The 18,788-nt window shown below is 49.6% G+C and overlaps 1 protein-coding gene across 1 annotated transcript in view; it reads right to left on the reverse strand.

The window, feature by feature from the left end:
* Positions 1-18,788, reverse strand: part of LOC123748756 (leukocyte tyrosine kinase receptor-like) — a 104,676-nt gene that overhangs the window by 27,845 nt on the left and 58,043 nt on the right. The window contains exon 2 of the mRNA XM_069338878.1: positions 1,222-1,381. Within this exon, the coding sequence (XP_069194979.1) occupies positions 1,222-1,379 (158 nt within the window). The 5' untranslated portion in view covers positions 1,380-1,381. The remainder of the gene's footprint in view (positions 1-1,221; positions 1,382-18,788) is intronic.

Here is an 18,788-nt window from a genome sequence, read left to right on the forward strand (position 1 = left end):
GTTGGGTGTTGGAACACCGTGACTCTACGGGGTGTGGACTGGCCCATGTTGAGGAAGGTGAAATCACCGGTGATTACCATTAACTGTGGACGACGTGTACCTGGACGTAGTGGACTTGCTGGGATTTGACGAACACTGCGGATCTATTGAGTGTCCTGAGTGAAAGCAACACAGTGTAAATATGTGTAGTAATACTTAGAGATATAATATATATATTGGTGAAGGTGTAATTGTGTATTGTTATCCACCCTCCTTTATTCTTTACTTGCCACAGCCAGTTCTTGAAAACTTATCATCAACTTGGGGTAGGATCAAGAAGAACTTATAGGACACGTTAATAGAAAGAACCCGGTTACTGGCCCAAGCTGGCCGTGATAGTGTGTGTGTGTGTGTGTGTGTGTGTGTGTGTGTGTGTGTGTGTGTGTGTGTGTGTGTGTGTGTGTGTGTGTAAATCACTAAGAAAGTAAGACGTGAAAAATAATGTGAAAACGAATAACCCCGAAAGAAGGTGAAACAAGAATGCATATGTAATACATACATGCATACATACACATATTAGTTGGGACACCCTGTACGAGGCTGGACCCGGGGGGGGGGTGAAGCCTCCACCACGGGGATCACCACCGACCCGCTTACAACGGTCCCTCCTCTATAATTATGATTCATTTTACATTCTGGCATAAAGGAAAAGGAATATTAGAGACTCGGCCAACCACCTTCTGATGATTTCGTAGGGGTTACTATAGATGATCGTCCCTTTAATACGCGCAATGGGTCGACCCCGATCTACCCATGTTGGTCACGTACCCTACATTGATCACTGTGCAAAGATGGTTGAGGCTAGCCCCTTGAGTCTGGCCTCCAACCATGGACAGAGAGGCATTCTCTCTCTTATATAAATGTGTATATATATACACTAATCACACGACGGGTCACTTGACTGTTATCAGGACATTAAAATACACATGGCTGCACTATTAGCAGTGATAACGGCACGTTATAGAATGTTGTGTGTCCACGAGGCCAACCTATCCCCTCACCCCCGGCCGTTGAGAGCGGGCTAGGCACTCCCCACCCCACCCACAATGTGCTAGGATGTAACCCATCTCACGTCCGTCCAGAGCATGGTAGGAGCCCCCGCCCGCCCTCACCCACTCCTCATGTGGGTGAGGGCGGCGGCGTCATCCATCACAGCCAACCGTCACAGGAGTTAGTACTTACGTATAATAGCCATCGTTGGGCACCGTCCAGGTCTGTGTGCCAGGGAGGGAGCCGGAGGAGGGGAAGGAGGGCTTCGGGTGCGGCCGGTCCTGGTACTCCTTCTGACAGTCCTCGGGGGAGGGTCCGTCGTGCCCGGTGGCCCCGCACGTCGTCACCATCACTGCAACACACCAAGCACCTTCCTCAGGTAAGGCACAGCTCAACACACACTCAATATAGTCACTAACGCTTCAAACAGCGTTAGTATGTGTTCTTAAAGAGGTAAACAACAGCTTCATTACCAAAACCAGAGATAAAGACCAGCCAGCATTAACCAGTAAGAACATCCACACTCACAGTTACCTTAATCAAGAGTTTTCAACATACAATATATATCTCATTCACTCGGGCACTAGGAGACTCTAGCCCCCGACTCCCTGGGTGGGAGGCAGAAGCTCTTCTGTCGTAGGGTAATTCGAGTCTCCTAGTGCCCAGGTTAATTAAATGTTTATTTCAAGAATAGTGTGATTGACAATTGATACATTACTACGCTTGGGCAGCAAGCGTTCCTTTAAGCATATTTTGATAAATATATATATTTTTTTGAGATATATACAAGAGTTGTTACAGTCTTGTACAGCCACTAGTACGCGTAGCGTTTCGGGCAGGTCCCTGGAATACGATCCCCTGCCGCGAAGAATCGTTGTTACAACCAAGTACACATTTTACTGTTGAGTTAAACAGAGGCTACAGTTAAGGATTTGTGCCCAGTAAATCCTTCCCGGCCAGGATACGAACCCATGACAAAGCGCTCGCGGAAGGCCAGGCGAGTGTCTTACCACTGCACCACGGAGACTGGTAATATGACCACATTGCTGACGCTGGTGATCTCACAGTATATGCTTCCTATGCAACTAACTATTTTCTTACTGTCGGCATTAACAAGAGCAAATTAGTTAACAAAATTCATAGTAAAGAAAGTAGTAATTATTGAAGGATTTTTTTCAACAGCGTTTTGTTTTACTCTGGAACATCTTCAGGTAAACAATGAATACACGAAGTGCAATTTTTGGGTTAAATATACATGTGGAAAAGTGAGGTTGTGTCGGGCGAGGTGATGGGATGTAGAAACATAGACACTCGACGTCAAGTTAAAGAATAGGGAAATAATGAGTAAGGAAGCTACAGAAACATTGGGTAAAGCGGTTGGCGAGGGGAACTGGTCGCCAGAGATGGCGTCGTTAACGGGTGGTGATTGGCGAGGTCTGGGTCTAAGCGTAGGCAAGGTAGCCAACTCCTTATTCTCTCTATATATTGAGGTTGGGTCGTTCTTCTCTCATGAGGGAAACTTACAGAATTTGCAGTCTTCGTTGGTCAGGGGTGGATGCCTGGATGGTTGTATTGTCTACTAGCATGTTCCTAGTAAGTGTTGTACATAATTAAACTAATCCATGTCTACATTGCTAAACTAATCCATGTGTATATTGCTAAACTAACCCATGTTTACATAATTAATCCATCTGTATGTATTAACAAATTTATACATACGTAACCAACGTACTTTATGTATACTAATACTGTGTGTAAGTAAACTAATATATATATATATATATATATATATATATATATATATATATATATATATATATATATATATATATATATATATGTCGTACCTAATAGCCAGAACGCACTTCTGAGCCTACTATGAAAGGCCCGATTTGCCTAATAAGCCAAGTTTTCCTGAATTAATATTTTTTCTCTATTTTTTTTCTTATGAAATGATAAAGCTACCCATTTCATTATGTATGAGGTCAATTTTTTTTATTGGAGTTAAAATTAACGTAGATATATGACCGAACCTAACCAACCCTACCTAACCTAACCTAACCTATCTTTATAGGTTAGGTTAGGTTAGGTAGCAGAAAAAGTTAGGTTAGGTTAGGTTAGGTAGGTTAGGTAGTCGAAAAACAATTAATTCATGAAAACTTGGCTTATTAGGCAAATCGGGCCTTGCATAGTAGGCTCAGAAGTGCGTTCTGGCTATTAGGTACGACATTATATATATATATATATATATATATATATATATATATATATATATATATATATATATATATATATATATATATATATATATATATATATATATATGTCGTACCTAGTAGCCAGAACTCACTTCTCAGCCTACTATGCATGGCCCGATTTGCCTAATAAGCCAAGTTTTCATGAATTAATTGTTTTTCGACTACCGAACCTACCTAACCTAACCTAACCTAACTTTTTCGGCTACATAACCCAACCTAACCTATAGAGATAGGTTAGGTTAGGTTAGGTAGGGTTGGTTAGGTTCGGTCATATATCTACGTTAATTTTAACTCCAATGAAAAAAAATTGACCTCATACATAATGAAATGGGTAGCTTTATCATTTCATAAGAAAAAATTTAGAGAAAATATATTAATTCAGGAAAACTTGGCTTATTAGGCAAATCGGGCCATGCATAGTAGGCTGAGAAGTGAGTTCTGGCTACTAGGTACGACATATATATATATATATATATATATATATATATATATATATATATATATATATATATATATATATATATATATATATATATATATATATATATATTATTATTAAATATGACCGAAAAAGTAAGATTAACAATTCTAACACGAATTTTCTCAATCTTTCGTACACTTCTTTTCACTGTTGGAGGTAAATCAAAAATCAATTCTCCAAAATTCATTTTTATTTCTAGTCTGACGCGACACGAGCGCGTTTCGTAAAACTTATTACATTTTCAAAGACTTTAGTTCACAAATACACAACTGAATAGAACTTACGCATCTCCGATTTGATATCTACATTTGAGTGAGGTGGAAGGGGTGATGTGGAATTAACACAAGACAGAACAAGATGTGGCATTAATAGGGTATTAATTTCATCAACACAAGACAGAACAAGAGTATTAATAAAAATATACTAATATTAAAGCGCACGACCCAGCAGCAAGGAATCAAGCCTTCACGATAAAATATCGCCAGGATCTGATTCGTGATCAGATATACAAGGCAGAGAATGAAATCAAAGACAACAAAACGCAACTACTTCATGCTACAAACGAGTGGAGAAATAGCAACATCGACGATAGTATCCGTACCCGCATTGAACAACACCTCGACATCCTCACAGACCGACATCACCTCAGCACTGAAACAAGGATTATCAAGAAACTAACAACATTATATGGAGGACCTATGGCAATTCCACGACCAAGAGATGGCTTCCTGAACCTTGCAGGAATTAACCTCACTGAGGACCAAGTCACTCTCCTAAATCTGGGCATAAACTGTCATGTTATGTCCAGACCGAGTGAGATGGCCCGGAAAGTAGAGTTGGAAATTCTGTTGGACGACATATTCGACCTCGAGACACAAAAGAAGGTCACTACCAAAGATACCTTACAAGCAGAACTTATTGCAGAAGGAGGAAAGAATCGAGGCAATTACAGAAGCACCATACTGTCCCCCGAGCTTAAAGCGGCAGCTAAAAGCCTTCGTGAGAACAAGGAGATAGTTGTCAGGAGAGGTGACAACTCGCCAATATATGTCATTCTTAAAAAAGACGAATATCTGGCGAAAATGAACATCATACTCTCTGACCAAACTAAGTTCCAAAGGGTAACGAAGGACACTACAGCCGAATTAAAAGCAAAGGTCAACAAACTGATCGAAACTGTGAACGCCAAGAAATCCGGACTCCACCTGCCAAAGATCATTGGGGAATATAAACCTGGATATGCGTATGGAAATGTCAAGACACACAAGCCTGGAAACCCACTTCGGCCAATCATTAGCCAGATACCCACACCCACGTACAGACTGGCGAAGCGACTCAACGGCCTGCTGACTCCTTATGTTCCTTGCGCCTTCAGCCTGAAGTCTCCAAAGGAATTTGTTGACTTACTGCGGGGCACACGGGCCACAGGGATAAGAGCCTCGTTGGACGTAGAATCGCTGTTTACCAACGTACCTGTGGACGAGACAATCGGAATGATAGCCGACAGAGTGTATCGTGATCCAGCCTGTACTCCTCTTGACATACCAGAAAATATTCTGAGGAAACTACTCCAAGCTTGTACTAAAGAGGCACCCTTCTTGAGCCCGGATGGGCACATGTATAAGCAAGTAGATGGGGTCGCCATGGGTTCTCCCCTAGGTGTCTTGTTTGCAAACTTCTACATGGGTACCATCGAGCAAAAAGTCTTAGTCGACATGAACTTGAAACCGGCCATATACTGCAGGTATGTTGACGACATTTTTACACAGGTACCTGATGTCAGACATCTGCAGGAGCTGAAGGAGGCATTTGAGCAGAGTTCCGTGCTGCGTTTCACTTACGAGATGGAAAAGGATGGGAAGCTGCCCTTTCTAGATGTAACAGTCATGGAAAAGGGCGGAGGTTTCCACACTGCAGTCTACACTAAGGAAACAAACATAGGAATGTGCCTAAATGCCAACAGCGACTGCCCAGACAGGTACAAGAGGAGTGTTGTTAACGCATATGTCGACCGTGCTCTCAGCCACAGCTCAGAATGGAAGCAAGTCGACGAAGAACTCTGTAGGGTAAGGCAGGTCCTAGTCAATAACGGCTTCTCCAATGGTTTCGTCGAAGACATCATAAGAAGGAAAGTGAAAAGCCATGCAACCTCTGAAAAGACAACTAACACAACACCTATACCCCCTATTAGACTATTTTACAGGAACTTCTTTTCCACAGCTCATAAAACGGAGGAAAGGGTCCTGAAAGATATTGTTAATAGAAACGTTATCCCTACAGACAAAAATCAGAGGATACAACTGACGATTTACTATAAAACCAGAAAAACGGCCAGCCTACTCATGAGAAACTCTCCAGACACAAAACAGAACGCTTTAAAAGAGACTAACGTCGTCTATGCCTTCAAATGCCCACTTGGGGACTGTAAGCTCCAAAAAACCCAGTATATAGGCAAGACAACAACATCTCTTTCTAGGCGTTTAACGATGCATAAGCAACAGAGCTCCATTAAGGAACATATAATCTCTTCCCACAACCAAACCATCGCCAGAGAAATCCTAGTAAACAACACAGAAATCATCGATAGATACAGCGATAGCAGGCGGCTTGACGTTTGCGAGGCACTACACATCAAGAAGTCAACACCAGCAATCAACAGCCAATTATTGCACAACTATATTCTACCCACCTCAAGACTCCGCTCCAATATAGAAGCATCAAGAAATATGGACCAATAGGCTTTCTACAAACACTTCTATTCAATATCCATTGTTTCGTGTTCTGTCTTGTGTTGATGAAATTAATACCCTATTAATACTCTTGTTCTGTCTTGTGTTGATGAAATTAATACCCTATTAATGCCACATCTTGTTCTGTCTTGTGTTAATGCCACATCACCCCTTCCACCTCACTCAAATGTAGATATCAAATCGGAGATGCGTAAGTTCTATTCAGTTGTGTATTTGTGAACTAAAGTCTTTGAAAATGTAATAAGTTTTACGAAACGCGCTCGTGTCGCGTCAGACTAGAAATAAAAATGAATTTTGGAGAATTGATTTTTGATTTACCTCCAACAGTGAAAAGAAGTGTACGAAAGATTGAGAAAATTCGTGTTAGAATTATTAATCTTACTTTTTCGGTCATATTTAATAATATATGTCTACAGGAAAGACTGCTACCAAAATATACTAATATATATATATATATATATATATATATATATATATATATATATATATATATATATATATATATATATATATATATATATATATATATATATATAACTAAGCTAATCTAATGTGTACACCAAAAAAACCATACATGTACACCAAACACCATACATGTACACCTAAAAGAGCTATCCTTGTGAATGAAGTCGTTATCATACGTGTACAGCCTACACCCCAACACCACATTCCGCCCACTGTTTTACATTTATACATTTCAATCGTCGGGCCGCGCATACAACACCAAAAATACATTACTAATACACAACAGCAATATTCACAGGAAGTTTTTTGCATTCAAGCCCATGCAAGGCCAGCCCCTTGGATTGGTTGGTAGGGCGTCGGCCTCGCTTCTTGCATGGTCGGCGTTGGATCACCAATGGTCCAAGTGACTGGACCATTGGTGGCCGATCACCAGGACCCAGATTCACGAAGTAGTTACGCAGGTACTTTTGAACCTGTCCATCTTTTCTCAATCTTTGACGGCTTTGTTTACAATTATTAAACAGTTTATGAGCTCCGAAGCACCAGGAGGCTGTTTATAACAATAACAACAGTTGATTGGCAAGTTTTCATGCTTGTAAACTGTTTAATAAATGTAACCAAAGCCGTCAAAGATTGAGGAAAGATGTACACGTTCGTAAGTACTTGCGTAACTGCTTCGTGACTCCGGGTACAGATCCTGTCACAATTATCTCGTGAATGTATAAACATTTCACTTCAACAATTAAAAACTACTCCATTGGACTTCATTTTAATTATTTAAACAAATACAGCTGACGCATGCTAACAGATATGAACAAAACTGGACATGTCAGTTTTCTCTCGATATGCGTAACCTGGAATGAATAAACCCAAACAACCCTCCTAACGTAACCAGGCCTATGCATAGAAAACGTAAATATTACGTTTTCTATGCATATTATTATGTAAATAATACTTTTAATTAACAAGTGAGCAGGTCTCCAAGGTAAAATGTCTATAAATCATATTGACATATTAATGTGTGTGTACATACAAGAGTTTATGTGTGTGTGTGTGTGTGTGTGTGTGTGTGTGTGTGTGTGTGTGTGTGTGTGTGTGTGTGTGTGTGTGTGTGTGTAATTACTTAAGTGTAGTTACAGGATGAGAGCTACGCTCGTGGTGTCCCGTCTTCCCAGCACTCTTTGTCATATAACGCTTTGAAACTACTGACGGTCTTGGCCTCCACCACCTTCTCACCTAACTTGTTCCAACCGTCTACCACTCTGTTTGCGAAAGTGAATTTTCTTATATTTCTTCGTCACCTGTGTTTAGCTAGTTTAAATCTATGACCTCTTGTTCTTAAAGTTCCAGGTCTCAGGAAATCTTCCCTATCGATTTTATCAATTCCTGTTACTATTTTGTATGTAGTGATCATATCACCTCTTTTTCTTCTCTGTGTGTGTGTATGTGTGTGTGTGTGTATGCGCGCGCATGTGTATGTCACGCGACGAAAAGCCTTCGAAGGCGATATGCCGTTGTAAGACATAAAAGTTGCCAGTGGCGCCCATGATGGAGAGTGAGGTGGAAGCCCTCAGCCTCCTCACCAAGACTGCTCGGATATTTTCATTCTGGTAACCGGAGAGCGAGAAGAAATAAGTGTTTGTAAATTACCACATAAATGGAAGACCTTCCTGGAGTTAGTGTGTTGGGTTTTGTCAAGGTTTTTAATTTTTATCTCACACAAATCAACTTGATCGTTCTAGTGTTCAATTACGGACCGACTGAGCTAACTTTTAATTGAATGCGCTTTTGTTTCAACTTGCCTGCTCTTTTGATCCTATTTGAAAGACATTTTATTTGCAATTTTTTGCAACTTAAAATTTTATTTAAATTTGAGAGTATTAAAGATGAAGCAACGTTGCCACTCGACCAGAGATGACATAGACGTCACAGCTACAAGTGTATGGATGATTGCTGGGGTTGACAAGGTGTGTGGTACACTACACCCTGGTACTGTGGCCTGGGGCGGTGGGGGAGTGTGGTGGGGGTCGTGGTGAGTGGTGGGGGAGGTGGGAGGGTGTTGTGGGGGTCGTGATGTGTTGTGGGGGAGGTGGGAGGGTGTTGTGGGGGTCGTGGTGTGTTGTGGGGGTCGTGATGAGTGGTGAGGGTCGTGGTGTGTTGTGAGGGGTCGTGGTGTGTTGTGGAGGTCGTGGTGTGTGGAGGGGGTCGTGGTGTGTTGTGAGGGGTCGTGGTGTGTGGAGGGGGTCGTGGTGTGTGGAGGGGGTCGTAGTGAGTTGTGAGGAGTCGTGGTGTGTTGTGGGGGTCGTGGTGTGTGGAGGGGGTCGTGGAGTGTTGTGGGGGTCGTAGTGTGTTGTGAGGGGTCGTGGTGTGTGGAGGGGGTCGTGGAGTGTTGTGGGGGTCGTGGTGTGTTGTGGGGGTCGTGATGAGTGGTGAGGGTCGTAGTGTGTTGTGAGGGGTCGTGGTGTGTTGTGAGGGTCGTGGTGTGTTGTGAGGGGTCGTGGTGTGTGGAGGGGGTCGGGGTGTGTGGAGGGGGTCGTAGTGAGTTGTGAGGGGTCGTGGTGTGTTGTGGGGGTCGTGGTGTGTGGAGGGGGTCGTGGAGTGTTGTGGGGGTCGTAGTGTGTTGTGAGGGGTCGTGGTGTGTGGAGGGGGTCGTGGAGTGTTGTGGGGGTCGCGGTGAGTGGTGAGGGTCGTGGTGTGTTGTGGGGGTCGTGGTGTGTGGTGGGGGTCGTGGTGTGTGGAGGGGGTCGTAGTGTGTTGTGAGGGGTCGTGGTGTGTTGTGGGGGTCGTCGTGTGTGGAGGGGGTCGTAGTGTGTTGTGAGGGGTCGTGGTGTGTTGTGGGGGTCGTGGTGTGTGGAGGGGGTCGTGGAGTGTTGTGGGGGTCGTAGTGTGTTGTGAGGGGTCGCGGTGAGTGGTGAGGGTCGTGGTGTGTTGTGGGGGTCGTGGTGTGTTGTGGTGTGTTGTGGGGGTCGTGGTGTGTTGTGGGGGTCGCGGTGAGTGGTGAGGGTCGTGGTGTGTTGTGGGGGTCGTGGTGTGTTGTGGGGGTCGTGGTGTGTGGTGGGGGTCGTGGTGTGTTGTGGGGTCGTGGTGTGTTGTGGGGGTCGTGGTGTGTTGTGGGGGTCGTGGTGTGTTGTGGGGGTCGTGGTGTGTGGTGGGGGTCGCGGTGAGTGGTGAGGGTCGTGGTGTGTTGTGGGGGTCGTGGTGTGTTGTGGGGGTCGTGGTGTGTTGTGGGGGTCGTGGTGTGTTGTGAGGGTCGTGGTGTGTTGTGGGGGTCGTGGTGTGTGGTGGGGGTCGTGGTGTGTAGGGGGGGTTGTGGTGTGTGGAGGGGGTCGTGGTGTGTTGTGGGGGTCGTGGTGTGTTGTGGGGGTCGTGGTGTGTTGTGGGGGTCGTGGTGTGTGGTGGGGGTCGTGGTGTGTTGTGGGGGTCGTGGTGTGTTGTGGGGGTCGTGGTGTGTTGTGGGGGTCGTGGTGAGTAGTGTGGGTCGTGGTGAGTGGTGAGGGTCGTGGTGTGTTGTGGGGGTCGTGGTGTGTTGTGGGGGTCGTGGTGAGGGTCGTAGTGTGTGGTGGGGGTCGTGGTGTGTGGTGGGGGTCGTGGTGAGGGTCGTGGTGTGTTGTGGGGGTCGTGGTGTGTTGTGGGGGTCGTGGTGTGTTGTGGGGGTCGTGGTGAGGGTCGTGGTGTGTGGTGGGGGTCGTGGTGTGTAAAAGGGGTCCTGATGAGTGGTGGGGGTCATGGTGTGTTGTGAGGGTCGTGGTGTGTGGAGGGGGTCGTGGTGTGGGGTGGGGGTCGTGGTGAGTGGAGGGGGTCGTGGTGTGTTGTGAGGGTCGTGGTGTGTGGAGGGGGTGTGGTGGGGGTCGTGGTGTGTGGAGGGGGTCGTGGTGTGTTGTGAGGGTCGTGGTGTGTGGTGAGGGTCGTGGTGTGTTGTGAGGGTCGTGGTGTGTGGTGAGGGTCGTGGTGTGTTGTGAGGGTCGTGGTGTGTGGTGAGGGTCGTGGTGTGTGGAGGGGGTCGTGGTGTGTTGTGAGGATCGTGGTGTGTGGTGGGGGTCGTGGTGTGTTGTGAGGGTCGTGGTGTGTGGTGGGGGTCGTGGTGTGTGGTGGGGGTCGTGGTGTGTGGAGGGGGTCGTGGTGTGTTGTGAGGGTCGTGGTGTGTGGTGGGGGTCGTGGTGTGTGGAGGGGGTCGTGGTGTGTGGTGGGGGTCGTGGTGTGTGGTGGGGGTCGTGGTGTGTGGTGGGGGTCGTGGTGTGTGGTGGGGGTCGTGGTGTGTGGTGGGGGTCGTGGTGTGTGGTGGGGGTCGTGGTGTGTGGTGGGGGTCGTGGTGTGTGGAGGGGGTCGTGGTGTGTGGTGGGGGTCGTGGTGTGTTGTGAGGGTCGTGGTGTGTGGTGGGGGTCGTGGTGTGTGGAGGGGGTCGTGGTGTGTGGGGGGGGGGTCGTCCCCCCACTGCGTGTTGACGACCTCCCGCCTCAGAGACACTGTGCCACAACACTTTCTATACATGTACAGAACTCTGAGGAAAACAACCAGCTTTCTATACACATGTCCGGGAGTGAGTGAGCAGCTGCCAGGCCCCGTGACAGTTGTCAGGCCCCGTGACAGTTGTCAGGCCCCGTGACAGTTGTCAGGCCCCGTGACAGTTGCCAGGCCCCGTGACAGTTGTCAGGCCCCGTGACAGTTGCCAGGCCCCGTGACAGTTGTCAGGCCCCGTGACAGTTGTCAGGCCCCGTGACAGTTGTCAGGCCCCGTGACAGTTGTCAGGCCCCGTGACAGTTGTCAGGCCCCGTGACAGTTGTCAGGCCCCGTGACAGTTGCCAGGCCCCGTGACAGTTGTCAGGCCCCGTGACAGTTGTCAGGCCCCGTGACAGTTGCTAGGCCCCGTGACAGTTGTCAGGCCCCGTGACAGTTGTCAGGCCCCGTGACAGTTGTCAGGCCCCGTGACAGTTGCTAGGCCCCGTGACAGTTGCCAGGCCCCGTGACAGTTGTCAGGCCCCGTGACAGTTGTCAGGCCCCGTGACAGTTGTCAGGCCCCGTGACAGTTGTCAGGCCCCGTGACAGTTGCCAGGCCCCGTGACAGTTGCCAGGCCCCGTGACAGTTGCCAGGCCCCGTGACAGTTGTCAGGCCCCGTGACAGTTGTCAGGCCCCGTGACAGTTGTCAGGCCCCGTGACAGTTGTCAGGCCCCGTGACAGTTGTCAGGCCCCGTGACAGTTGCCAGGCCCCGTGACAGTTGCCAGGCCCCGTGACAGTTGTCAGGCCCCGTGACAGTTGTCAGGCCCCGTGACAGTTGTCAGGCCCCGTGACAGTTGCCAGGCCCCGTGACAGTTGCCAGGCCCCGTGACAGTTGTCAGGCCCCGTGACAGTTGCCAGGCCCCGTGACAGTTGCCAGGCCCCGTGACAGTTGTCAGGCCCCGTGACAGTTGTCAGGCCCCGTGACAGTTGTCAGGCCCCGTGACAGTTGTCAGGCCCCGTGACAGTTGCCAGGCCCCGTGACAGTTGCCAGGCCCCGTGACAGTTGTCAGGCCCCGTGACAGTTGTCAGGCCCCGTGACAGTTGTCAGGCCCAGTGACAGTTGTCAGGCCCCGTGATAGTTGCCAGGCCCCGTGACAGTTGCCAGGCCCCGTGACAGTTGTCAGGCCCCGTGACAGTTGTCAGGCCCCGTGACAGTTGTCAGGCCCCGTGACAGTTGCCAGGCCCCGTGACAGCTGTCAGGCCCCGTGACAGTTGTCAGGCCCCGTGACAGTTGTCAGGTCCCGTGACAGTTGCCAGGCTCAGTGACTGTTGCCAGGCCCCGTGACAGTTGCCAGGCCTCGTGACAGTTGTCAGGCCCCGTGACAGTTGCCAGGCCTCGTGACAGTTGTCAGGCCCCGTGACAGTTGTCAGGCCCCGTGACAGTTGTCAGGCTCAGTGACTCTTGCCAGGCCCCGTGACAGTTGTCAGGCCCCGTGACAGTTGTCAGGCTCAGTGACACTTGCCAGGCCCCGTGACAGTTGCCAGGCCCCGTGACAGTTGCCAGGCCCCGTGACAGTTGCCAGGCCCCGTGACAGTTGCCAGGCCCCGTGACAGTTGCCAGGCTCAGTGACTCTTGCCAGGCCCCGTGACAGTTGTCAGGCCCCGTGACAGTTGTCAGGCTCAGTGACTCTTGCCAGGCCCCGTGACAGTTGCCAGGCCCCGTGACAGCTGCCAGGCTCAGTGACTCTTGCCAGGCCCCGTGACAGTTGTCAGGCCCCGTGACAGTTGTCAGGCCCCGTGACAGTTGTCAGGCCCCGTGACAGTTGCCAGGCCCCGTGACAGTTGCCAGGCTCAGTGACTCTTGCCAGGCCCCGTGACAGCTGTCAGGCCCCGTGACAGTTGTCAGGCCCCGTGACAGTTGTCAGGCCCCGTAACAGCTGTCAGGCCCCGTGACAGTTGTCAGGCCCCGTAACAGTTGTCAGGCCCCGTGACAGTTGTCAGGCCCCGTGACAGTTGTCAGGCCCCGTGACAGCTGTCAGGCCCCGTGACAGTTGTCAGGCCCCGTGACAGTTGTCAGGCCCCGTGACAGTTGTCAGGCCCCGTGACAGTTGTCAGGCCCCGTGACAGTTGTCAGGCCCTGTGACAGTTGTCAGGCCCCGTGACAGTTGCCAGGCCCCGTGACAGTTGCCAGGCCCCGTGACAGTTGCCAGGCCCCGTGACAGTTGCCAGGCCCCGTGACAGCTGCCAGGCTCAGTGACAGTTGTCAGGCCCCGTGACAGTTGTCAGGCCCTGTGACAGTTGTCAGGCCCCGTGACAGTTGTCAGGCCCCGTGACAGTTGCCAGGCCCCGTGACAGCTGCCAGGCTCAGTGACAGTTGTCAGGCCCCGTGACAGTTGTCAGGCCCCGTGACAGTTGTCATGTGGGAACCGACCTGTGAGATTTATATTTATTTGATTTATATGAATTTATATTTACGTTAATTTATATACTTCGATAGCAATTTGTATAATGTTAAGTGGACTGTATTTCTGCAATAATCTCTTAATCTCACAAATCGATCCTCTACACATTAGGGGGGTTTATATTAATTAAATATATATGCAGCCAATCAAACTACAGTAATAGACTACATACATTGAAGAGGTTCCTTATCTTATTTGTACAGCAGGCCTTAGTCCACCAGGTATAACCAGGATGTAGACACCACATTTTTCCTCTTTGAGGTAGCTTCCATCACCCTGGTAACTGATGCACAAAGCATATGCTTCCTCGTCTTGACCTGTCAAAAGGGCACTAGCTGTAAAGCCAGATACCTATATATGACAAGCTATATCAGAGAAAACACTGTACATGGAACCTTAAAGACCTGGCTTAATTACCTTTAGCTTGAGGCTACCACGTGCTCTAACTGGGGCACCCTATATAATGACATTAATGGCCACAAATGAAAGATACATGGGTTTCGGAAAGAACACTTAACTTGAATTTGTTGACAGCGTGTGATAATGGTACACCTTTGGTTTCCATAACACTTCGTCCAAGTAAAATTAACAGGAGCCGTATTTGCTCCCGTGTGCCTCTGGTCTAGTATAAACAATGGCTGCCCTCCCTCACCCTGACGCCTAGCTTACATTGTCCAGATGTCAATAAGTGATAGAAGGGTCACATTTACTCTACTTTAATACTGATAATTAAGTTAATTTATATGAGATGTTTTTATAATGGTAAAGTCCAAAGACTAATGTATTTAAGAATAATTCCCAGCAGAATAGCTGGTGAATTTATAATGGTATGTGGTGATGATATCCCGTTTTCTTTAGACGGTAATTCCACTACAAGTTACGTTTTCTATGGGTAACTTGTTTATACAATACAGCTATTATCTGTATGATTATTACATGGTGTCGGATTTTCCGACATGTCAGGCCCCGTGACAGCTGTCAGGCCATGTGACAGTTGTCAGGCCCCGTGACAGTTGTCAGGCCCCGTGACAGTTGTCAGGCCCCGTGACAGTTGTCAGGCCCCGTGACAGTTGTCAGGCCCCGTGACAGTTGCCAGGCCCCGTGACAGTTGCCAGGCCCCGTGACAGTTGTCAGGCCCCGTGACAGTTGTCAGGCCCCGTGACAGTTGTCAGGCCCCGTGACAGTTGTCAGGCCCCGTGACAGTTGCCAGGCCCCGTGACAGCTGTCAGGCCCCGTGACAGCTGAATGGTGACAATAACATCCGGGTTTTCGAAAACCTGCCAATATGTGCCTGGATAAATATCATTAAAGCTTCTCCCTGGCGTCACAACACCTGAGGTCCCTGAGTGGCTGCCTCCGTCCTCACAACCCCTGCTCTCACGGCCTCCACAACCTCCACCCCCACACCCACAACCTCCACCCCCACACCCACAACCTCCACACCCACAACCAGCTATACTGCACCCCGGATAACATCTACTATCACAGATGGCTCCCCCCTCTCAACATCTCTCCCAACTTCCCCACACCTCCCCTCAACCTCCCACATCTCCCCACAACTCCCTCAACCTCCCCACATCTCCCCACACCACCCCATCTTGCCCATAACTCCGTCATATCCTACCGTGACCCAGCATCACATCACTTTAGCCAATATTTCACATAAAGTTCACTCCATTTTTGAGGCAAAAGAATGCTTTCCATCATGTTCCTCAGTGCAGGTCATTAAAGCCGTCTTTTGACTGTGTAGACGGTGGCTATCGACCTTCCTGCCAAGTTTATCGTGTTTTTGTTGCAAACAAGAAAGGTTTCTCCTGTGCCTTTGTTCTCGCGAAGTCAAATGTCCTTGTTCTTGTTAGTCCGTCATATTGTGGAGCCTTGGCAGGCAGGGTTGAGCACAGGAGAGAGAGAGAGAGAGAGAGAGAGAGAGAGAGAGAGAGAGAGAGAGAGAGAGAGAGAGAGAGAGAGAGAGAGAGAGAGAGAGAGAGAGAGAGAGAGAGAGAGAGAGAGAGAGAGAGAGAGAGAGAGAGAGAGGTTCAGCCTCTTAACTTGGTGACAAGTGATAAAGTGATGTATGTATATTACATTACAATGACTGCAAATTAAAAGACTTCTGTAATGGATACAAACATATATATTTAAATCCGTATTTAAACATGAAAGTATGTTTTATTGTGTGTGGGGAAAGTACCTTTATTACTGGTCGATCATTAATCACCACTGCCAATCACTATAACATCAACATCCCCATCAGTCATGTCTAAATAATCCTCAATAAATCCCTAAATAACGGAGATAATCCCTCCTCTGTAAGGGACAGATTTGATTCGACCCAAAATTTTCCAGTTCAGGGATAATTACCAATGTCCGGAGTGGGAAAAGCCGGATACCTGAGCATCCGGTTAAGGTTACGAGACGTCAAGACAGAGAAACGGACCAATCAGTAAGGACAGGGTCCGCCGGGACAGTAAACCGAACCAATCAGCAAGAAGATTGGGGTAAAAGCAGGAACACTGGTAATGAAGGACTGTGCCTGCTATTCCTTGGGCCAAAGGAGACATGTTATAAGCTACCCTCGTCTTCCCTGTGGGCCCTCCTCGTACCCCCCCCCTCTCCACTGTGGGCCCTCCGAGTACCCCCCCCCCTGTGGGCCCTCCGAGAACCCCCCCCCTGTGGGCCCTCCGAGAACCCCCCCCCCCCCTGTGGGCCCTCCTCGTACCCCCCCCCTGTGGGCCCTCCTCGTACCCCCCCCTGTGGGCCCTCCTCGTACCCCTCCCCCCTCTCCACTGTGGGCCCTCCTCGTACCCCCCCCTGTGGGCCCTCCGAGTACCCCCTCCCCTGTGGGCCCTCCGAGCACCCCCCACCCTGTGGGCACAGTGTGGGTACTGTGCCTGAGGCGCCTGATTGCCTAAACCACAGAGACCCAAACTCTACCCCCCCCCCCATGGAAGAGGGAATATAGGAAGATGATCAGGGTACACAAGTCAACTTGGGGGCAACAAGGTAACCTTAGTCACAGTGTCCTAGCACTGGATTCATCAACCATTTACACAACCACTTGCGAAACCTGTACATCTTTCCTCAATCGTGGCGGCTTTGTTTACATTTACTGAAGAGTTGATGAGGTGTGAAGGAGTAGCTGGCACACGTGCGTGCGTGTATAACTGTACTTCCAGCTACTGACCTTCCTCAGGAGTTGGGTGGTGACCACCGGCCAGGTCGGACGCTCCTGCGGTCTCTCTCCGCTCCTGGCTAGTGTTTACGTTGGACGATTGCTGGTTGACCTGCCTGGTGGTGGTGGTGGCTCAAGTTCAAGTATGTTTATTGAGACAAGAAAAAATAAATCTCAAAGGGATAGAGTAGCTTAGGCTATTTCCCCCCCTTGGTGGTGGTTTGCCACTGATAGGGTGGCCTGGATTTGTTATGGGGACTTCTCGGCCTCCGGTGAAGAGAACATTGTCAGCTGGTCTGGCATTTATGGTGCCGGTGGACCATCCGTTGGTTGGTGTCGCCCTGGTGGACGTGCTCCATGTGCAGCTGTCGGACCTGGTGTACGTCCAGCTGCTTCAGGCCAACCGTGCTGTGGTCAAGTTCCACCTCCAGGCTGCCTTTCAGGCGTTTCTCGGGCGGTGTGAGTATTTACCCTCTCCCTGATACTGCTGGTTCTGTTAGGGTGGTGAATCTTAGTGTCACCTTGACGTCTGTGACGGTGCATGGTGCCCCCTTCGAATTTCAGGAAGATCTTTTAACCTCTGTTTTGAACGGTTTGGGACAGTGTTAAGTATTCGTTAGAACAAGGTCGTTGCCGGGCTCTGTGTTGGTATGCTTGACGGCTCCCGCACCCTGACGATGTCGGTGAAGTGTAGTGTACCGTCGTCGATGTCCGTGTTGAGTTACACACTCCGCTGCTTGTACCGGGGTCAACCGCGCACCTGTTATCGGTGTGGTCACGAGGGTCATCTGGCTGCGGCGTGCGACGTGGGAGTAACTGGTCGGGTGCATGTTCTTCGTGCGGAGGATTTTCCGCCCCTGTTGCGTTCGGACGGTTCTGAGGACGGTGTGGGTGCTGTGCCTGAGGCGCCTGATTGCCTGTCTGCTGCTCCGCCTGTTGAGGCGAGTTCTACGGCCTGCGCGACACGTCTGGTGACTGCAGTGGTCTCTGGAGTTGTTGAGCCGGTGTGTGTGTGTGTCGGGCCGTCGCCTACGCTGCGTGTCATGAACTGTGTGGGTGTGACCTGTGTGGGTGTGACCTGTGTGGATGCGGTGTGATGGTGGTCGTGCCTGCGGAGGGGCCTGGTAGGAGTGGTGTGGTGCGGCCTGTCTCGAAGCGATCGCGGCGGGCTCGGAGTGTGTCACCCCTTCGTGGTGTGCCTTGGGAGGAGGTGGGGGAGTATGGTGCTCCGGAGTCCCTCGCCATCGGTGGCGAGGCTGTGAGGGCCTCTAAGTTGCTGCCTGTGCCCACTCCCCCCCTTCCCCTCCTGCTGATGGATCCCCGCGGTGGGGGGGTTGCCCCCTAGTGATCAGGACCTCGTCATGGTGCTGAAGAAGGATGTGCGCCGGAGGGCCTCGGCTCCTGCTTCCCCTGCGGTTCCCCCTCCTTCGTTGCCCCGGTCTGGGGGAGCCGAGTCCAGACTGCCGAGGTCGTGACCCGTGAGGGTCTCGTGTTTGGCTTGTCTTGGGATGCCCGGGTGCTTCCGGTCCCGTAGCGCTCTTCCACTATCTGGGTGCCGCGGGTGAAGGAGTTTATTTATGGGGTGCCGGATAAGATGCCTCCACCGACGGCGCTGCCAGGGCGTCCTCTCCCCACATACTGCTGTGGGAGGCGTACTGCTGGCGCTTTCCCATGCGGGAGTTCCCTGGTAAATATTAGTCGACGTCATGGACACTCCGTGCCGCCCTCCGGTGAG

This window comes from Procambarus clarkii, chromosome 40 (assembly GCF_040958095.1).
Source record: "Procambarus clarkii isolate CNS0578487 chromosome 40, FALCON_Pclarkii_2.0, whole genome shotgun sequence".
NCBI lineage: Eukaryota > Metazoa > Arthropoda > Malacostraca > Decapoda > Cambaridae > Procambarus > Procambarus clarkii.